Raw genomic sequence first — 19,270 nt, forward strand, 5'->3', positions numbered from 1 at the left:
GAGCTGGAGGAGCAGGACGGGCTGCTGGAGCTGCTGGAGCTGGGAACGTGCGGTCCCTGCTGCTTACTCAGATCCCAGGACGTGGGCAGCCTCCTCTCGTCCAGCCCAGCAGATCCCCAGCTAGAAGAGAGGGGAAAGTGCAGCTCCCTCTTGCCCCAGCACACAAGGAGCAGCCAAGGGCTGTCTGCAAACACAAAATGCAGGCGCTGAATCCATGCTAAATCCACTTCTACTTTATTTCTCTTGTGCTAGGATGGGAGAAGGTTGAGCTGTAACCCTTGGGTGATGCCGTTCCCCTTGCTACGAAGCTCAGGTTTCTGTCAGCAGGGGTATTTGGTTGATATCACAGGCCCTATAAAAGAGAGGTTCATTGGGGATGGGCAGTAAATCCCCTCAGCTCTGTGTCTCGAGGGGCTCTGTGCTGGCACGGGGAAGGCAGCGTGGAGCCGGGCTGCTCGGGGTGCCACTTACTCTGCTTCTTCTTTAGAGATTCGTTTCCCCGAGTACAAAACTTCTGCAATCAGAGACACCATGGGGTCACAGTTCAGGCTGGCAGCTGCAGTCACAAAACCATCCCTGAAGGAGAAAGCAGAAGGACATGGATCTCAGCACAAATACCTCAGCGGGGCAGCAGCCCCCTGCCACCCCCAGGCCAGATGTGTTTTGGGAGGCTCAGGGCAGGGTGGCCGATGCCTCAGGGTGCCCAAGGACTTGCAGCTGATCTCCTGGGGCTGGGCACCGAGTCTGGGGGCAGAGGGAGAGGAGACGTGTCCCAGGCTCCCTGCCCAGCTGGTGTCTCCATCCCAGTGCTGGCTTTTCCCGTTTTGGTTATGGGGCAGCGTGGCTTGTGTCAGATCTCCTGTGGAAGGTGCTGGAAGCTCAGCCTCTTCTCCGTGCCTACCCTGCTTGTTTTGCTCTGAAATTGTCTCCCTGCTGGTTTTCAGGGAAAAAATGCACAGCCCCGGGAGGGTGATGTGTAGCCATGTCCCCACTGCAGGAGGTTCTGCAGGCTGTGAGGGAGAGGCCAGTGCCCCCTTTCCAGAGCGCCACCGTGTCGGGGCACAGGCTGGCTGTGGATTCACTCACCTGATGTAAAAAATCAGGAACTTCTGCTGCTCCAAGCTGCCCTTCACGACGGTGTCTGTGAATCCCTTCCCGCAGCCTGCAGGGGATTGCAGCAGCTGGTCAGGGAGCCCTGGCTCAGCCGCTGCCACCCACCCCACCGCAGTGCCACCACCAGTGCAGGCAGAACTGACCCAGAGTCATCACCCCAAGCCTCTGCTTGACCTGGATGGGGAAAATCTTCCTCCTTTGTGACCTCCAAGCCACTGGAGATCGGCAAAACCCAAGAGCTGTGTGTAACCTGCTGGCACAGAGCTCAGACAGGATTCCTAACCCCACTACTCCAAAGTTTGAGCATTTCAGGTAAATTACAGCTGCTCCTTGCTGCAGCCTGGATAAGAGCTGGGTGTTTACAAGCCCTGGGCCCACCTGGTGGATGAGCAGCTCCGCTAGGAAGCCGTTCAGCTCCTCACATCCCTCTGCCCCATCCTACCTGCGTAGTGGATGCTTTTCCCAAGCATTGTGGTCCAGAAGAAGGGGACAGTGTGCAACGCCTTCTGTTTCTTCAGCATGTTAAGGGCAGCAATGGAACCTGTGGTGGACCAGCAGGGTAAACATTTTTGTTTCTTTTGGGTGATTTGAGAAGTTGAATCTTAAGCTTGCTCATCTCAGTACCACGTTCTGCTCTGGCTTCTCAGGGCCTCAATCATTCCTGCTAAGAGCTGATGTGCAGATGCACTGTGCCTGCATCTGGACTCACCAAAGAGTGGGCCAGAAGATGTATTTTTTCTCCTCCTTCACCCCAGGACTGTCTTTGTGTAAGCTGTTTCTGAAGAAACAGCTCTCTGCTTAGTGTACCTACAGTGCTGCCTAGCTAAGGTGGTTTTCTGTGTGGGCCACAAACCCTTCCTGCCCGGGCTGAGCCTGGGTATCTGGCAGGCAGTGCCCCTTACATCTTGTTATTCTGTTGTCCCTTCTGCCTCATTTCTTCTCAGGAAGAGCAGTCAGGCACTGGGACGGATTGTCCAGGGAGGTGGTGGAGTCACCATCCCTGGGGGTATTCAAGGGAAAGCTGGACGCGGTGCTTGGGGATGTGGTTCAGTAGTGACACTGGTGGTAAGGGGATGGTTGGAGCAGATGATCTTGAAGACCTTTTCCAACCTTGATGTTTCTGTGGTTCTATTCCCTCGGTACCCATTTGTGAGGGGAGCTGGAAAGCACGGAGCCGCACTGTCTCACCGTGAGCCTCGGCCACCTGTTGGTGGTGGATGCTGGAACGCTCCCCGTCGAGCAGCGCTACAGGAAAGGAGACCACATCCCCCGCAGCAAACACGTTGGGGATGTTGGTTTGCATGCACTAATGAGACAAAAAAAAACAATTGGTGCAATGAGGAGAAAGAAGGGATTCAGCATGGACCACAGCTACTCTGCTGGCACTTACCAGATCCACCAGGATGGCACCGCTGCTGTCTCTGGCAATGGAGGTGCCCTTCAGAAACTCAGAGCTGGGCAACGCCCCTGCAAGGAAAGGAGCAAGGACAAATGCAGCAAAGCTCTGCAAAAGCAAGGAGGAAACTTGGCCATGGCCCTACAGCAAGCACGTGCCTTTGGTGCCTGCTCAGACCAGAGCAGCTCACGGCAGTGACCAGCGGTTGAGCTGGTGCTGACCTAACCCAGCAACAATAAAACCAGGCCCCAGAACAAAGCACGCTGCGATAACACAGCAGTGACCTACAGAGCTCAACAAGCATGCCAAAGTCACACCGAGACCATAAGTAGCTCCTTTCCTCGTGCCGAGTGATTACTCGTGGGCTGCTGACTTTCTTAGGGTGATTTGGGGCCAAAAGGAAAGTTTGGATGATGGCAGAATGGGAAAGAGGGGAGCAGTATTCTGGGAAGGGTTAAACTAGGATTTGCTGGCTGTTCTCCCTATTTCCAAACCTGTCTCCCTCTCCCAGCTGGGGTTGCTTACCTATTCCCAGCACCACCACGTCTGCAGGTATTTTTTTTCCGCCACCAATAATGGCCTCTGTGACCTAGGAAAGGAGCAAAAATCATTAACAAAGAGTTAAAAACTGTCCTAATTCCCACAGACTCCCTGCTGCCTCGTTCTGTGCTGTCTTTTTATTTCCACAGGCTCAGATCACTTTGTCCAGAAAAAAAAAAACTGTGTGTTGCCAGGAACGTAAGAGAAAATCAAGTTGTTGCCCCTAAGGTAGGAAGGCATACTGGTACCTTTTGAGCCTAGAGTTATGCTTAATGAAAAGAAACACAAGGGTCTAGAGACGGGATGAGAAAGCCTAGACTTAGGCACTAGGATACACCTTAGTTGAGGAGGGAGGCTAAAATTAGCAGTTCAGGGATCCCAGCAGCATGGCTGACCTTTCCATCCTTCCCTTTCAGCTCACAGAGTTCTGTTTTCGTGTAAAACTTCACCCCGTTATTTTGCAGCATCTGAAAAGGAAAAGGAAGCTAGTTTGAGTATTCACTAGGAAATTCCAGGCTGGTAAAAGCAGCAGCCATCCAGCCAAAACCCAGGCAGGCAGCTTAGCTGCTGCTCCAGGCAGCAGAGAGGTTTCATTTGCTTCCCCAGCTGGCACAAGGCGTGCTGGAAGCCTGGCTTTGCTCTGCTCTCCCAGCCAGGACTGGTGCATGAGGTGGGCCTGGCAAGAGATGGGGCTTGGGGATGGAATCGAGCTGGGAAATGTGAGGTGTGTGTGCACACAGCTCCCTTGGTGAGCTGTCAGAAGGGCGGCTAGGCACGCAGGGCTGTGACTCAGAGCAAAGGCTGGATTTCCCAGCTAGTCGTGGATAACAAGGCTGTTTAGATAGCGCATGTTCTCCATCCTAGAAATCAGCACCACGTTCTAACCTTCATGCAAACGCCTCCGACCTGAGCACCCAGCGTTTTCTGGAAAGGGAACTCATCTTTTTCCACCACTGAGACAGCAGCAGCCTTGTCTGAGAGGAAGGCGGCTGCCTCCATTCCTGCAAGTGAAGGGCATGTCCAAGGTAAGTCTGCTGCAAGCAGGAACCTGCACTCTCCTCCTTGGAAATCTTTTCCTCTTCCAGATGAAGAGAACAAATCTGATGTATTGCCAATGTTTAACTGCTCTTCTCTGCATTTCTGGGCTGATGTATTTAACACCCCGCCCTCCCCACCTCCCGTATTCTTTGTTCTCTTGCTCTGTGGACCCAGATGTTAAGAAATACAAAGCCCAGCTCCTGGTTCTGTACCAAATAGCTCCTTTTCTGGGCCTTACCCTCTCACTTTCCCAATGTTTGGGGGAAGTCCTGCTCCTTGGAAGGACAGTGACTATTTCACAGGGCACATCTCCCTCTATATACATTTCCTGGACCTGGATAGCTCAGTTTCTGGCTATCAGAGGTAAGAGTTGATGTGTTGTGTAGTTCGCACACCCCCAGCTATAGTCTCTGGTGACAAGACAGGCAGTGAATGGCTATCCCTTCTCTGCGGGCCCCAGGCAATCTGCACACACAGCAGCAGTGGGTTTCAAGGCCCCCTTTTCCATGACCTGATTGTCACTCAGCCTTTTACCTATGAATGAAGCTCCTACGACCACCACGTTCCTCCCAGCTGCCAGCTCTAAGATCTTGCTAGAGTCTTCTGGGGTTTGGAGATGACATACGTTCTGCAGGTCTGCGCCTGGGACTTTGAGGGAGCTGGAGCTGAGAGAGAGAAAATCCAGGTATGTCTCCTGATCATAAATGAAGCTGAGAAGGTAAGAAGGGAGCACACAAACTCATGCAGTCTCTTGGCCATCTGATCCCATCTTGTCCTATATCATCTCATAACCACTCCCTTCCACATTTCTGTAGAAGAGTTCCAAGCTCCCAGCGTTGACCCATCTTGTTCTGGCACAACTTTTGCATGTGGCAAACGCTTCATATACTCACTGGCTGCCTGTTGCAATGAGCAGCTGATTGTACTTCTGAGAAGACCCATCCTTGAAGTGGACCTTCTGCTTCTGGAAATCCACCGACACTGCCTGCAGAACAAAGGAGGCAAAGATCAGGAAGGCTCCTTTGGCCCTATGGTGTCCTGCCACATCAGTCCCTTCTGCCTGCCTGTCCTATGTCTAGACACCCAGGTAATGAGGAACGCTGGGGAGTTTTTCAGTTCCCACAGGTGCTAGGCTTTAGGAACACCTTATCTTCTGTGGCAGCACTGCAGCATGCTCACAGTCCCTAGCACTGGCCTTGGAGCACTGTCACAGAAGATAACGTGTACCTAAGCAGAGCCCCACATTCTGGAAATGTAGCACTATGCCTGGAAGTGTGGGCTTCCCCTCCCCGTGGCAGGAACAGAGCCACCCACTGAGGACTGATCTCAGCTGCTCTTGCACCTCTTTCTCTGTCCAGAGCTCTATGTCGCGAGCACTGAGGAATTCAGGTTTCCTCAGGTAGAGGTCCTCAGCTTTCATGGTCATTTCCTGGAAACAAAACAGAAATATGACACAAAGCACTTCTCAGAGCCAGCAGTACTCTTGCAGTGTTTGCTAGGAATGAAGTTTGCATAAGAGGCAAATTCTGCACTAGTAAATCACAGCTGCTAGTATTGCCCCATCCCCATCATTTTCCTGTACCCCCTCAAAAAAATATCCACTCAACCTCTAGTGGGAAGAACTCAGCCAAAGGGGATAAAACCACTAGCCTGTGGTAGGCTTTGATCAAAGAGTTTCTGAGAGGAAAAAGTGAAACATTAGCTGGAAATTATAGCCCTTTTCCTTGCCTCAGAGCACTCCTGCTGCCCTGCCAAAATGGATCATTTTATTGCTCAGTCTGGTGATGAGTGTGAACTATGCCCCTAATTCACATGTTGTACCCGGGCATGGTCCTGCTCTTCTCACAGACAAACCTTGATCAGTTTGGACTTGTCATATGGAGCATGTTTCTCTTTGGTGGCCATGATGATCCTGCCAGTAAAGCCCTCTTGGCGAAGTGTCTCTGCACAGACCAGGGCAGCCACACCTACAAGAGATGCTCATCTCAGCCCTATTACACATCACTATGGAGCAAGAGGAGAAGAAGGCAACTCCCCCCCAGAGACAAGACTGGCAGCTCACAGTATACGTGAGGAGGGCATGGTACAGACCACTTCACTTACCTCCACCAAGGAGCAGCACTGTGTTCGGGTTGAGAAGACACCGTTTGCTTGTGTCCTTCACCCTCACGCTGCTTTCAAGATCCTAGAATGAGTGAGAAATAATGAAATTGTACCTAGCTCAAGGTGCTGATTGTGCTTAGTGGCAGCAGGTAAGGTCAGTACCTTCTTTTTTGCTGTAACAAACACCTTTCCTTGTTCCACTGTTACCTGAAGGGATAAAAGAAGAGTATTTAAGCACTGCACTCATGGGGAGTGATAGGATCTTTCCAGTGAGGTTCTAATTAAGTGGGTTTGCTGTGCCATGCTTTCTGGCCCCATGGTGACTTAAAAGCTTGGGCAGGGGTCTGTCCTAGGGCTGATGTTAAAGAGGATCCTGCTAAGAGTGGGCTGTCTGGGACCTGAATGAGAAAGGGTCTAGGAGGCAAAGTTGGGGACCTGTAGGACAAATCTGGATAATGGAGTCCAGCTCTAAGGAGGGAGGATCAGTGTCCAGAGGAGTTTATGGACCTGCTCCGTTGGGCTGAATGTTGGAGGGCAACCCTCTCTGACACACCAAGAGTGACCCATAGGAATTGTGAATGTCAAGTGAGCACCCATTGATGCTGCGGAGCTCATGAGCTTTTCTCTTCCTCCCAGGGGCACTCAGGAAGAAGTGTAAATCCTTTTTTCCATTCCAAAAAAAGAGCAGTGCTGGCTGTGGAGGATACCAAGATGTGTGGCATCATTTTGGATTGAAAAGAGCTTGAGGACAGAGAGTTACATGATCCCATGAAATCATCCTATGCGTAGCTCTGTGTGATGGGGACCACGGTCAGTGTCAGGAACTTGTGGGTGGCACAGAGGACATAGACCAAGCTGGAAGGACGACACGTCACCTTAAAGCAGGGAAGACAGTCCAGAGAAGGGTATTCCTCAATATCTCCTGTTTTGATGTTAAAGCAGGCTCCATGCCAGGGGCAGCGCAGCCTGTGCCCCCTCAAGACCCCTGCAACAGAAAAGCCCCCACAACAATAAGCTGACAGCCAGCCTCCCCAGCATGGCTTCTCCCCACCATGAAGCACAAGCATTACCTTTGCTGAGCGGGGCACCGTAATGTGGGCACCTACTGCCCAGGGCGCTGAACTCCTTCTTGTTCCTCACCAGCAGCACCGGGTGGCCAGCCACCATCACCTCGCAGAGCCTGTGGGAGAGGCAGAGAGGTGGGCGCTGTGGTGGCGAGCCAAGGCTCAGCCCCTCATGGCCATCATGGCGCTCCCTCAACCACCGACATGGCGGCCACCAACATGGCTGCCTCCAGCATGGCAGCCATTGTGGGGGCAATGCCAGCCCTGCATGGCTCATGGCGGCAGGCTGGGCCTCGGCATCCCTGCAGGGTACTCACTCTCCATCCCCGATGTCGGCTTCATTGCAGACCTCGGCGGTGATGGTGTCATCGCCGTCCTTGCCGGTGGCCATGGGTGGGTGGCGGAAGGGGCTGGTGTCTGTCCTTGCTGTGTCCCCTGAAGGCAACGACATTTAGGCACGTTTGTGCCATCACGGCAAAATCCCACAACAAAAAGTAGGGCCACAGCTATTTCAGGGGTCCCACACTCATTGTGCAACAGAAAAAAAAAAAAAAAAAAAAAAAAAGAAAAAGAGCCATGACTGGCAGAAAACGCACACGTCCCCGTTTTTTATTTCATCTCCAAACCCAAAGCCCATTCCTTTGATATTTTTTTCACTGACTTAACCCAATTCTCATTTTCAGGTGACAGCCCTGCATCCCATTAAACTGAGCTCAAGCACAGGGCAAGCAAGCTGGCAAGCCTGTTTCACAATAGTTGTGTCATAAACAAAAAAAAATATTTAAAATTATTTACAGTAGATGAGTCAGGGCAAGACACTGCTGATGCAGCCTGTGGATGCTCTAACCTGGGGTCTGCAGTTGCCACAATACCTCTGAAATCTCTTCAGTGCTGGTGCTGAGATAGTATTTGCACTAACTGGAGAAAAAATAAAAATAAAAAAGGCAACAATTCCTGTCCAAAGTGTCTCCCAGGCTAAAAAGGAGCAGAAAAACTTGGGTTTTAGTGCTGCCTCTGCTTTAGCTTAGAAGAAAGTCTACTGAGTGTTTAGAGATTTTCTTCTCCATTTTGGACGGGAAAAAAAAAAAAAGGAAAGAAATGGAGACAGAGGGGAAATGTGGGGCACATTTTGAATATCAGGTGCGCAATATATGGCAGCAATTTCACTGCCGACACCAAGACATTGGGAAATTCCCACATTACCACCCCGACCCCAAGGAAAGGCTTCAACGGATACTCACAGGGTGCTGCTGCAGGGACTCAACGTTTGCCCCTGTCGAAAGCTGCCACCACCGTCTGTGAGTCCCTTCCCCGGCTGTAAGTCTCTCCCCAAACCCCGCTCCCCCAGCCCACGCTGGGCGATGCTCTCCCAGCCTTGCACAACATTCCCAGTTGGCGGGTGGCAGCAGGGACACAGCTTATCTGATTTCTGCAACTGCTCCGTGCATCATTAACGTTGTTTGTTTTCTTTTTTTCTTTTCTTTTCTTTTTTTTTTTTTTTTAATTCAGATTTAGAAACTGCTTGCAAAAGAATTAAGGACACTTATGAATTATGGGGTAGGTGTGGTTTGGAGGCTAGATGCGTCATGTGAGATGCATTTCGGAAACAGAAACTGAGTCAATGCAGAGATACCTCTGCTCTTTCTTGATGGGAAGTGCTCTAGCCCAGCACATGGTATTTTTGCCACACTTTGGATACTACTACTTATACTTTTCTACAACATTTAAAATTAATTAATCTGTGTTTGTTCATTTGTTTGTTTTAAGGCAGATCCTCTCTCTCTCTCTCTTTGATTTTAAGGGACCACAAAGTGTTCAGCATCTCTGCAAATGCCCCGTGTTCCTGCTCTGCTCCTGCATGAGTACATTTCGGTCTGCGGACATCCAGGCACCCAGTCCCACCGCTGCCACGTCCGTGCGGATTGCACAGGGTGGCATGCTGCTGACTGTGCTATTTTTGCAGGAGGGTGGGAGTTGCAAAAAATGGGAGTGACGCCTACACTGTTTGTGTCTACTCCAGTTCTTATCTCTATTTCACAGTCAAGATGTTTCAAAACCTTTAAATACGTCTCAAAATTTAGAGGGGGGACAAATCCCTAGCAGCATGTTGCCATCATTCCTCTTGCAGAAGCGGAGCAGCTTTCTGCCATGCAGCATGCTCTGAAATCCAGCATCAGAGGGGAATGAAAACTCTTTCCCAAACCCCGTTGTGGGCATGCCAGAAAGAAGAGGACATGAACATGGATGCTCAGTAAGTGTACGCTCACTGCCTGCAGAGTGGCTCATTTTGTTGGACCCACAGAGCTGTAAGCAAGCTGTAAGCACTCATTTCAGCCCTGGGACACTTTGATGCCAGGAGTGCTCTTAGCCCACGGGTGGTGTACGCCCACAGTGGGCGCAGGTGCAGAGTATTTTCTTACAGTGCTAACAAGCAGCTTTGGGTTTTGCCTTGCTGGCCAGGCGCCTGAGAGTGAAGCAATTTGGCTACTGCACGTCCCTGTTTAAACTCTCTGTAATTATTCCCTAGGAGCGCATTCCCACGTGGAGAAGCAGCAGCCCTCGTGGAGGCATTCTCTGACTCAGCAGAAATTGCTGGAAAGCGTTTGCTCGGGGATGAAAGCTGCAGTGCACCAGCAAAGTGGAAGGTCCGAAGGCAAGCAGTGGTGTGAGGCTTCGCTGGGAGCCAGGTGGGAACCCCTGCTGTGCTTTGGGTGGCTTTGGCACTGCAGGGCTGAGCCCAATCCAGCTGTTGGATGCAGCCCAGCATCCCGGGAAGGACTTTTGCAAAACAAAATCCCCACTTCTGATGAGGGTAAAGGTGATGGCAAAGGGATCCCACCCTGTTCTCAAAGTCAGGAAGGGCACTGAGTGTAAGGGGGAGGTTTGGGTTTGCTGCAGGGTGCTGCATGCTGCTCTGACAGCTCACACCTAGAAACATGCAATAAGCCCTCGAGGGATTCAGGGAACAGGATGCTAGCAGAGGCAGGTTTTCAGCAAGATGCTCTGTAAGCATCTTTTGGTCCTTTGCTAAGTAACGCAGAGCTGGATGCTCAGCATGGTGAAGACCTTTGCTTGTAAAATGCAGCAGGATCGGAGGTAGAAATGAAGGGAGAGAGAGAAATGATGCAGTGCCCTGAAACGTGAGCTGAGCTCAGGTGGTCATCAGCAGTCCTTGGACAATCCTGGCAAGCTGTCCTCGCTTTTTATTAGATATCCTCACTTTTATTATGTTTATCCAGTGTTGCCAGCACTCTGCAATGTTCAAACCCAGGTGAAAATGTAATGGGGGGGCTCTGCTTTCAAGCCCCTACCACTCTCAGCCAGTGCAGCACGTTCTGTCCTGCTGTAGTGCAGCTGTGGCTGTGCAGATATGTCCTTGCCCCCAGCTTGCTCAGGTTGTTCCCTCCCTGCCTTAGCAGGGCTGTAGATTTTAGCAGTGCATTGCACAGAGCCCAGCGCCGCTGAAGAATGCTCAGGCGCAGGAAGAGGAAGCGAAGTGAAGAAAGCAGCAGAGCTAAGATGATTAATGGGACACCGCTCTCAGAACAGCTTGGTTTGTGATATTAATAATGAGAGAATTCAGGAGGGAACCTACCCCATGCCCAGCTGCAGAGCCAGCAGCAGCAGGAGCTGTGAAGCTCCAGCACTTCTGTTTGTAATGCAGGAGCAATCATGTGGGCTCAGCAACAAGCAGTGCTGCACAGAGGGGTGTAGGGCTCTGGGATGTACTTCCACCTTTCAAGGCTCATTCTGAACCTGTCTGAATTGCAAAAAGCACGGGGTCATAAATACCTCATAACGGAGCCAGCGAGCACATCAATATCTGTCAGCAATGACTTAAGCTTGGGCACGGTAAACCAGATAGAAAAAACATGTTTATCCCACAGGGGAAGGAGACATGGAAAATGAAATATTTAGAGGGAATCAATTTGCTTATAGAGTATAAATGTGCTGTTTATAGAGTATATATGTGCTGTTTCATGTATTCTTCCTGAGCGTTCACGTCTGGCCAGGGTGAGGAATGGGATATAGGCTGGGCAGCAGGCGCCTGGCCCCACATCTCACCGTTCACCATCAGGAAAGAAGGAAGCTGAGCTTCCAGGAGATGCCAAAGTTGTTGAAGGGACGGTGTCAGAAAGGATGGGTGACAGTGGGACGCACTTGGGGCTGCTCAGAGCTTGGGGAGAGCAGGGAGAGTTTTCCCCTCTTGGGCTTGAGCAGGGTGAGCGCAGATGGGTGGTGGCGCAAATCCAGGCGAGCTCCTCGCCATCCAAGACCAAGTCCTGAGTTTGGTGGTTAACCAGGAAGGTGTTCCTAGGTGGAAGGGGCAGATGCTGGAGTCTGCATTGATTTCAGTGCTCTCCACAGCTACCTCTGCAGCTCTTGGGCGTGCTCTGCCACGTGCGGCATGTTTCTCACAGTAGGTCCTTTCATAAGCACGGAGTTCACAGACTTTCTGAATTAAAAGCCGGATATATAGAGTAGAGCTGCTCTGTATCGTCTGACTTCCTATGGCCTAGCAGGGCCGTGACGTGCTTTAGAGGAGGATGAAGAAGACAACTGATTAAAATTTGGAAGTCAAGCTGCTTGATTTGCTTGGAGATCTCCGACTCCCCAAGCTCTGTGAGGTGTGAGCATGGCGTTAGATGAGCAGATGGGCTTTCCACCTCCCTGGTTGGAGAAGGGTGGGTGAAGGGAGCGAGACTTCCCAAAAGCAGGAGCAGGACTTTACCCAGAAGGACTTCCCATGTCACAAGCTCCCAAATCTGCTGGCTGCAGCGAGCCCCGGGCGGTGTTTGGGAGCAGAACGGTGCTGGGTAAGGAGCACCCACACCCCCATCCAGGAGCAGCATCTGGGAGAGGACACCGTTTATCTGGCAGAGTTCATGCTGGCCATTATCAGCAAACTGCTGGGGCTCTTTTGGGGAAAATGTTTTTTATCTGTCCCAGATGTGCCGCAGGGAAACGCCGAATTGTGAGAGGGAGAAAAAAAGTTATCCAGGCTATTAAAAACACTGCTGCACCCTTGCTTTACACCTCGGCTGTTGTGGAGCCCCTGCTAGGGGATGAGCTGCGTCCCCACAGCGTTATGGGATGGCACGTCATGGGATGATGGAGTTATGGGCTCGGCACATCCTTGCTGACACCAGGAGGGAGCCCCTGCCCCGCTGGGAGCAGCCACCGGGCTGCATCCCTGCACCCAACGCCGCCTTTTGGGAGCTGCTGGAAAACGCCTCAAAAATGGGGTGAAAAAAAGCACTATCTCCAAATAAGGTGTGGCTGCAGAGGCCCTTTCCGAGCGGGTTGCCCTGCCTAGCTCTTCAGCGAGCGTGCAGGGACCTCTTGTGGCAGCGGTGCTGGAGCGCTCCCCTCCTGCCCTGGGACGAGCCTGGCCCTGAAGCCTGGGCACGGAGGGGATTTGGGGCTGGGGCTGGTGTCAGGGGACCTGTTTGTCACCCCTCCATCCCTAAAACCCCCTAAAACCGTCCCTCCATCCCTAAAACCGTCCCCTGGTTAGTGCCATCGCTGCACGGGGCGGAAGGAAAGCAGGAAAAGCCCAAAAGAGGGCTTGTAGGAGAGCATGCCCGATGGCAAGTCCTGGAATAGTTGCGTAAAATCTGGGCCAAAAGTAACCGAAAGATAGAAAGTGTGCGGCCGCTGGTGGTGCTCCAGCAGCGGGATTTCAGCCGCCGAACCAGAGGCTCAATTAATCACGGCTTAAATTCCTCCCGCGTGCAAGTGGCCGGTAAAAGCTCTCCAGTGCCCAGAAGCATTTTAACTATTCCTGCCGCCACGGAAAGGGACGGTCAAGATTTCTGCGGCTAAGACACCGCAGATGAGTTTCATCAGGAGCCGGCTCCCTGCCATTTTACAGCACAATTAGGCACCAAACGATTTTCCTGCCCGGTGCCCTGGGCAGCCCAGCACGTCTCCGGCTCTGGCTGGGCACAGGCTGAGCACCTTTCCCTCTGCATCTCTTCCACCAAGCAGGATCGTCTCCATTTGGCCCTCTCGGTAACTGATTAGCCCGTGTGATCCCTCCAGTCCTAATACACGGGGTTATTTATAATCCCCCCCCAGCAGTCGGGGCTGTGGATTACTTCAGGCGACGTCTCCCCAGCACTTAATGGCTATGAAATTGCATTGCTTTTCCTGGCTTTTAGGCAAATTTCTGCAGCGTGAGCAGCTGCTTTGCTATCAGTGGGGACTATCTCACCCCTCTCTTTCGGCTCTGATTTAATCTCTCCCCTCTGCAATGTCTCTCCCATCAGCGTATCGCTTGTTGCTGTTTCAGCGTGCATTACCCCGGAGAGGGCAGTGACTGAGAGCTCAGGCTCCGCATGTTCCCGTTCAAGCGAGGAGAGCGAAGACGATTTCATCCCAAATTAATGCCTCAAAGAGGAGGCAGCCTCTGACATTAATCGGTGTGTACGCGGTGACTCATCCCGTCTGCAGGAGCGACGCGAGGTCTGGGCAGCATCCGCGCTTCTGGTGGAGACATCAAAGAGCAACACGGGAGCGATCAAGTGATGGGCAGGCAGGAGAAGCAGCGCCGCGGTAGGATGGAACTGAAGAAATTGGGGGGACACCACCCCGAGTTCCCCCAAACCCCCAGAGCTGGGGTATCCGGACACCGGGGAGCTGCCCTTGGGAGCAGACATGGGACAGGGGGGTGGAGGACGAGAGCGTGGTGGGTGCAGAATGGATTTGGACCTTGTTAATCACTTAACCTGCAGCCAGATTTGTCGGTGTGTGCTTGCAGGGATCCTGGGGATCCGTACCCAGGGTGAGGGCTGTGTCCCCAGCACATCCCAATGATGTGCAATGATGTGCTGCCTCACCAGCAGCAGGCACTGAGGATGTTTTGGGGCGAAACACCCCAACTGCAGCACTGTAGAGGAGGGGTTTTCATCCATCCAGTGCCACTGAGCTGGAGAAAAGCCCCTGGGGGGGACAAGGAAGGTGTCCCCATGGTGTCGGGATGCCCCACAGCATCGGGACACCCTGCCCCTCATTTCACAGCAATGCCTGCAGCCGTTTCCGACTCAAGGCTGCTGCAGGCAGCTGCCACACACCCCAGGGGCCTCCTTTCCCATTCCTCCCTCTTCCTGAATCAGGCTCTGCGAGGAAGGACAGCCCCTCCGTGTCCGTCTGCGTGGAAGTGGAAAACCCACAGCAGCACGGGATGGGGGCTCCCGCAACCCAGCACCCTTGGGACCGCTGCTGGCTGCATCTCCCCCCTTTTTTTCCCTTCCCACCCAAGCAATGGCGATGCCCAGAGCTGGCCCCAAAACAACGGGGCCACGGGGCGAGGCGGTTCCCGGTGCTGCCGGGGCGGTGCCGGTGCCCGGGGCGGTGCTGGTTGGGGTTAGGCGGAGCGGTGGTGGAGCTCCCGTGGGTGCCCCATGGGGTGCTGAGGGTTGCCCATGGCTGTCGGTGCGGGGTTGCTGTTGATGGCCGGTTCTTTCGCCGCTTTCCGCTTGTTGAACCGGGGCTTGGAGCGCTTGGTGCCGCCGCCTCCTTCGGCTCAGCGCAACCGCTGGAAGTGGCGAAACATCTGGACCTCGTTGGCACACAGCGTGCTCAGCAGCAGCGGGGCGCTGCTGGGGTGAGCGGCTCTGTGGGGGCACCCAGGGGGGTTGTGGGGACACGGGACAACCGGGCTGTCCGGGGATCCCGCTGGGAACTTGGGGCTGAAGTGCAGGGAGGGAAGCGCCGAGGGGGTTTGGGTATGTGGAAGGGGGGGATTGGGGTGTTAGGGGATGCTGGGGGGCTTGGGGAGGGGGTGGATGGGATGCTGGGGGGGTTGGGGGGAGTGGAGCATGTGGGGTGATGAGGGAGTGAGGGGTGCAAGGGGATTTTGGGGTAGCAGGGGACAGGGAGGCTCTGGGGAGGGGGGCAGCGGGAGGACAGCATGGCTATGGGGAGGACAAGGGGGACAGGAGGGTGCCGGGGGGGTGAGCAGCACCAGGTGGGCACCCGGGATGCTGGAAGGGAAGCAGGGGGGCGGAGGCACTGCCCAGCACTCGCAGCCCCTCTCCCCGCAGGTTCTACCTCTACCCAGGGCTGCACGAGGACATGGTGGGCACGCAGCCGCCCGGGGCGCGCAGCTTGGTGGCCGTGTCCGTAGGTGAGGCCGGGGGGGGAGTGGGCTGCCCCCTGCTTTGTCCCCAGGGGTCCCCAGGGGCCCATCGGTGCCTGACGGTGCCACGTCCTGGGCAGCGACGTCTCAGGCACCCCAGACAATTGTCTTATTCTTGGCAAGGACAGTGGCTCCTTTCTGTCCCACGGCACCCGCAGCCGGGAGGTACTGGGCACCAGGCTGCCCGCCACCGTCCTCGTTGGACAGCCAGGGCTTGGAGAATCCTAAAAGTGCCCAAATATGGGGTCAGCGCAGATCCCCCTAAAGCCTGGTGCTAAACTATCTAGCAGGGAGGCCAGACGTTTTGAGTCCTGCGGCTGCCTGAAGCCTGTCCCCTTCCTTGTCACCTTGCTGATCTGTCACTAGCTATGTGGTCAGTGCTCACAGGCTGCCTGGCATTGCCACAGCTCAGCAAGATTTAACTACCTAAAACACCACTGCGGGGTTGCTTTGGTGGCAGCAAATCCTGTAGCTGCTAGGGGATGTGGGGTGGGATCCGATCCTGGGGTGGAAACAGGGGTCGAGTGCTGCCCTCGTGGCCAGTCAGGTACTGAGCCTCCTGGGGGGTCCCTGCATATTTCCCCCCCCTTTCCTTGCTTACGGCCTCTCTGTCCCCAGGGTATTTCCTGGAAGACTTCGTGGACATGCTGTGCAATCAGAAATTTCACCAGTCCTGGGAGCTGCTCTTCCATCACTCCGTGGTGAGTCCGCCGGCTGCTCCCCGGGGCGCAGCGCTGGGTGGCAGCGGGTCTGAGGAGTGCCCTGCTCATCACGAGGGAGGTGGCGAGGTGGGGACAGACCCCAGAGCTTGTGGGACCTGAGTGGTCCGAGCCACAGCCTTACCTTTAATGTTCTGGGGGGCTGATCCATGCCCCTGGCACAGACAGGCATGACCCAGGTGTCCCCATTGGCACCAGCGAGCACTTCAGCTCCTGCCAGCTCTCAGCCAGCTGAGCAGCCACAGGAAGGGCTGCACACCCCAAATATCTCCTCCTTCCACCTCCTGCTCCTGGCTGCTCCCTGGGGTGCTTTCATTCAGGTCAAAGCTGCGGCCATGGGGCTTGGGTGGCTGCGGGCAGCCGTGATGCCCTCATATAAGTGCTCTCTGCCTCCCCCCTGCTCCTCTCTGCACCTAGTATAGGTTTCTTCTTATTTGACTCTGCTGTCTGGGTGCCCGAGCACTGCACACGCTGCAGGGCAGGGGGATGGCACCATGCAGCTGAGCAGCCAAGCCTATTTTCCAGCAGGCTCCAGGGGAGGCACGGGGCTCTGCAGGACATGGGGGACAGGAGGGGTGGCGGTGGGACCATGCTGGGGAAGGCGATTTTCAGCCCTGCAGCTCTGCTGGCCACCGTTCACGAGTCAAAAGGTCATCTGCACAATAGAGCTAATTCAGGCCAAGACAGTGATTTAGCAAGCAGATAATCTTATTAGAGAGCCAATACAAATAACAGCATTAAAGGGTATAAACTGCAGGAAGGTCTGAGCATGGTAGGGCACGGGCAGGCAGGGAGGGTGCGGGGCAGGATTGTACCCGCTTAGCCCCCACAGCCTTGTCCTCTGGGGCATCTCAGAGCTCCCTGAGAGGTGGCCACGGGGCTCTCATGTACCAAAGCTACTTAATTCCTGCCGTGTGCCTGTCCTGGGGAGAATCCCTGAGCCAGCAGCAGCCGTAACCCTGGGCCAGGCATCTCCCTCCCTGCCAGTGTTGTTCGCTGTGTGCACAACCACCTTGCTAGGCCACCACCAGCTGCGCCCCCCAGGCCACAAAAGCAGGGTTAGGTCTGCCTGTTCAGCTTCCTCTTTATCCCAGGGTTTATACAATTGTTTCCTTCTTCTTTTTCTGGGAAAAAAAAAAAAAAAAAATTAAACAAACACACACTCAGGTTTCACGCAGTGATGGAGAGACCTTATCTCGTGCCTGCAGCACTGCAGAGATGAGTGAAGCGATGACCAGCGGTTTGGCTCTGGTGTGACAACTGTTTCCAGCTCTGCTTCACGCCGTGCCCAAGCATGAAGGGCTCTGGCTTGAAGCAGCTGAGAGCAACCAGCACCCGGGCTCAGCCTCTCTCTCCTTTCTCCTCCCAGGTGATTGTCTGCTTTGGTATCGCGGTGCTGCTCCATCAGTACATGGGCTTCGCCTTCGTGGCCTTGCTGGTGGAGATCAACTCCATCTTCCTCCACCTGCGGCAGATCCTGCTCATGGCCGACCTGGTGCACACCACCTGCTACCGCCTCACCAGCATCGTCAACCTGGGCACCTACGTGGTGTTTCGCATCACCACGCTGGCCTGGATGACGCGCTGGCTGCTCCTCAACCGGCAGCAAGTGCCCCTGGCAGCCTACACTGTGGGCGTGGTGGGCATGGCAATCATGATGCCCATGAACATCATCCTCTTCTACCGCCTGCTGCGTAGTGACTTCTTCAAGTCCAGCCGGGACGTGCGGCGGGAGAAGGAGAAATAGCTCCCTTCCTCGCAGGCCCTGGGGGATGAGCAGCCGTGAGCCCATGGATGAGGACAGCAGAGAGCTGTGGAGTGTGAGCATGGCTATTTCAGTGTCTTGCTTGGAGGGGCTGCACAGACAGAGCTTCTGGGCTTGTGGCTGCGGACGCTGGGCAGAGAAGGTGCTCATGGACTAGGCACTGGGGCACTTCGGATGATGTGGTTGGATGACCTGAGCTGCACAGAGAAGCCCCAAGGGCTCTCACAGCTCCACAAAGCACTGCTGAAATGAGAAGGGAGCAGGGAGCACCATTTCCCTGCTGCTCTTCTGGACATACAAACACCACCGTGTGTTTATAACCCTTTTGGAGCTGCACCTGCAGCATCCCAACACCCCGGGGGACACTGCACTCAGTCCTCTGCTGTCTCTGGCACTTCCCATGGGAGCACCAAGGCTTCACCCTCGAGGCCAGGGCCAGTAAAAGCCAAATCCTACACTCATGAGTCCTCCCCAAGGAGATTGTCCCAGGTGGGTAATGGAGGGAGAGGCTTAGGCTGTCCGTGTCAGATGCTGCCTGCTGCAGGTTCTGGGGTGGGAGAAGTGGAGCAGCAGAACTGTGCTCGGGGACAGGCTGCTGACTTCTCCTGACAACTGGAACTTTTCCAGTGTTGTTTTGTTCCCAGACCTTGTAATTCCCCATAAATGTGTGTGGGAGAGCACGAGCTGTGTGCCAGGATGCTATGTGACGGTCACTTCCCACATAATGGGGCTTTTTCAGATGGGCCAGATTTGGCATCTATTAGGAATGAAAAGTCCTGCTGCAGAGCGCAGTGTAATGGTCTTTACCCAGCAGCACAAGCTCTTATTAACACAAGTTTTTTAATAAACGGCTGCAAATGAAACAGCTCAAGGGGAAGAGGCTTAAGCAGGGAAAAAGGGGCTCTGCATTCCAGCCTGCTCCAGGGGTGTCATTGCTCAGCACTGAATTCCTATCCTGTATCTCCTTGCTCCAGAGTAAAAATATATACCGTACACTGGCCCAGACTACCTCTCCAGGGATTTTTGTTCCCTCTCCTTTCTATGGAGAAAGATTAAGGTTTCTCCTGTTCCTGCGAAAGCTCCCCGAGGTGAGGGAAGGGTGCGCTTTCTGCAGGCTGGCACCTGGGAAGGGTTTGCAGGCATTCGCAACCCACAGGGTGAGGAAAGTGCCTGCTGAGAAATAGGGCAGGCTGCGGGGCACTCGCATGCAGGGTATGGATCTCACGGCTTTGCTGCTCTCGTTCCTGATACCGGTTGCAGCAAAGCAAGAAGGAGCCTTGCAATTTGCTCTGCATGTACCTCAAGCTTTCCTGGAACAAGGAATTAGAAGTTTTAACACACACACACACACTCACACATACACTTTTCCTTTTCCCCCACTTATTCCCC

At 54.0% G+C, this 19,270-nt stretch overlaps 2 protein-coding genes across 7 annotated transcripts; one reads left to right on the forward strand and one right to left on the reverse strand.

Moving 5' to 3' along the window:
* Nucleotides 1-211: 211 nt before the first annotated feature.
* On the reverse strand, nucleotides 212-9,046 carry LOC101795923 (apoptosis-inducing factor 3-like). Of its 3 annotated transcripts, XM_072025981.1 has the most exons (20): nucleotides 8,496-9,046; nucleotides 8,050-8,172; nucleotides 7,572-7,689; nucleotides 7,261-7,370; nucleotides 7,066-7,175; nucleotides 6,353-6,397; nucleotides 6,191-6,272; nucleotides 5,942-6,054; nucleotides 5,430-5,516; nucleotides 4,981-5,072; nucleotides 4,622-4,752; nucleotides 3,935-4,050; nucleotides 3,445-3,516; nucleotides 3,035-3,098; nucleotides 2,504-2,580; nucleotides 2,302-2,419; nucleotides 1,556-1,654; nucleotides 1,087-1,162; nucleotides 472-576; nucleotides 212-352 (listed from the first exon to the last, which is right to left on the reverse strand). In XM_072025981.1, the coding sequence occupies exons 3-20, from the start codon at nucleotides 7,643-7,645 to the stop codon at nucleotides 310-312; spliced, it is 1,614 nt and encodes a 537-aa protein (XP_071882082.1). In that variant the 5' UTR covers nucleotides 7,646-7,689; nucleotides 8,050-8,172; nucleotides 8,496-9,046; the 3' UTR covers nucleotides 212-309. The 3 variants fall into 3 exon arrangements, with proteins under 3 accessions (XP_071882082.1, XP_005025074.4, XP_071882081.1); XM_005025017.6 differs by lacking the exon at nucleotides 8,050-8,172; XM_072025980.1 differs by lacking the exons at nucleotides 7,572-7,689; nucleotides 8,050-8,172; nucleotides 8,496-9,046 and having other exon boundaries at nucleotides 7,261-7,560.
* Nucleotides 9,047-9,328: 282 nt separating this feature from the next.
* On the forward strand, nucleotides 9,329-18,886 carry TLCD2 (TLC domain containing 2). Of its 4 annotated transcripts, none has more exons than XM_072025982.1 (6): nucleotides 9,329-9,505; nucleotides 9,782-9,941; nucleotides 13,527-14,863; nucleotides 15,303-15,385; nucleotides 16,016-16,098; nucleotides 17,486-18,886. In XM_072025982.1, the coding sequence occupies exons 3-6, from the start codon at nucleotides 14,237-14,239 to the stop codon at nucleotides 17,812-17,814; spliced, it is 1,122 nt and encodes a 373-aa protein (XP_071882083.1). In that variant the 5' UTR covers nucleotides 9,329-9,505; nucleotides 9,782-9,941; nucleotides 13,527-14,236; the 3' UTR covers nucleotides 17,815-18,886. The 4 variants fall into 4 exon arrangements, with proteins under 4 accessions (XP_071882083.1, XP_027327932.2, XP_071882084.1 ...); XM_027472131.3 differs by having other exon boundaries at nucleotides 13,550-14,863; XM_072025983.1 differs by lacking the exons at nucleotides 9,329-9,505; nucleotides 9,782-9,941 and adding an exon at nucleotides 12,803-13,269 and having other exon boundaries at nucleotides 13,550-14,863.
* Nucleotides 18,887-19,270: the final 384 nt, after the last annotated feature.

This window comes from Anas platyrhynchos, chromosome 20 (assembly GCF_047663525.1).
Source record: "Anas platyrhynchos isolate ZD024472 breed Pekin duck chromosome 20, IASCAAS_PekinDuck_T2T, whole genome shotgun sequence".
NCBI classification, from domain to species: Eukaryota; Metazoa; Chordata; class Aves; order Anseriformes; family Anatidae; genus Anas; species Anas platyrhynchos.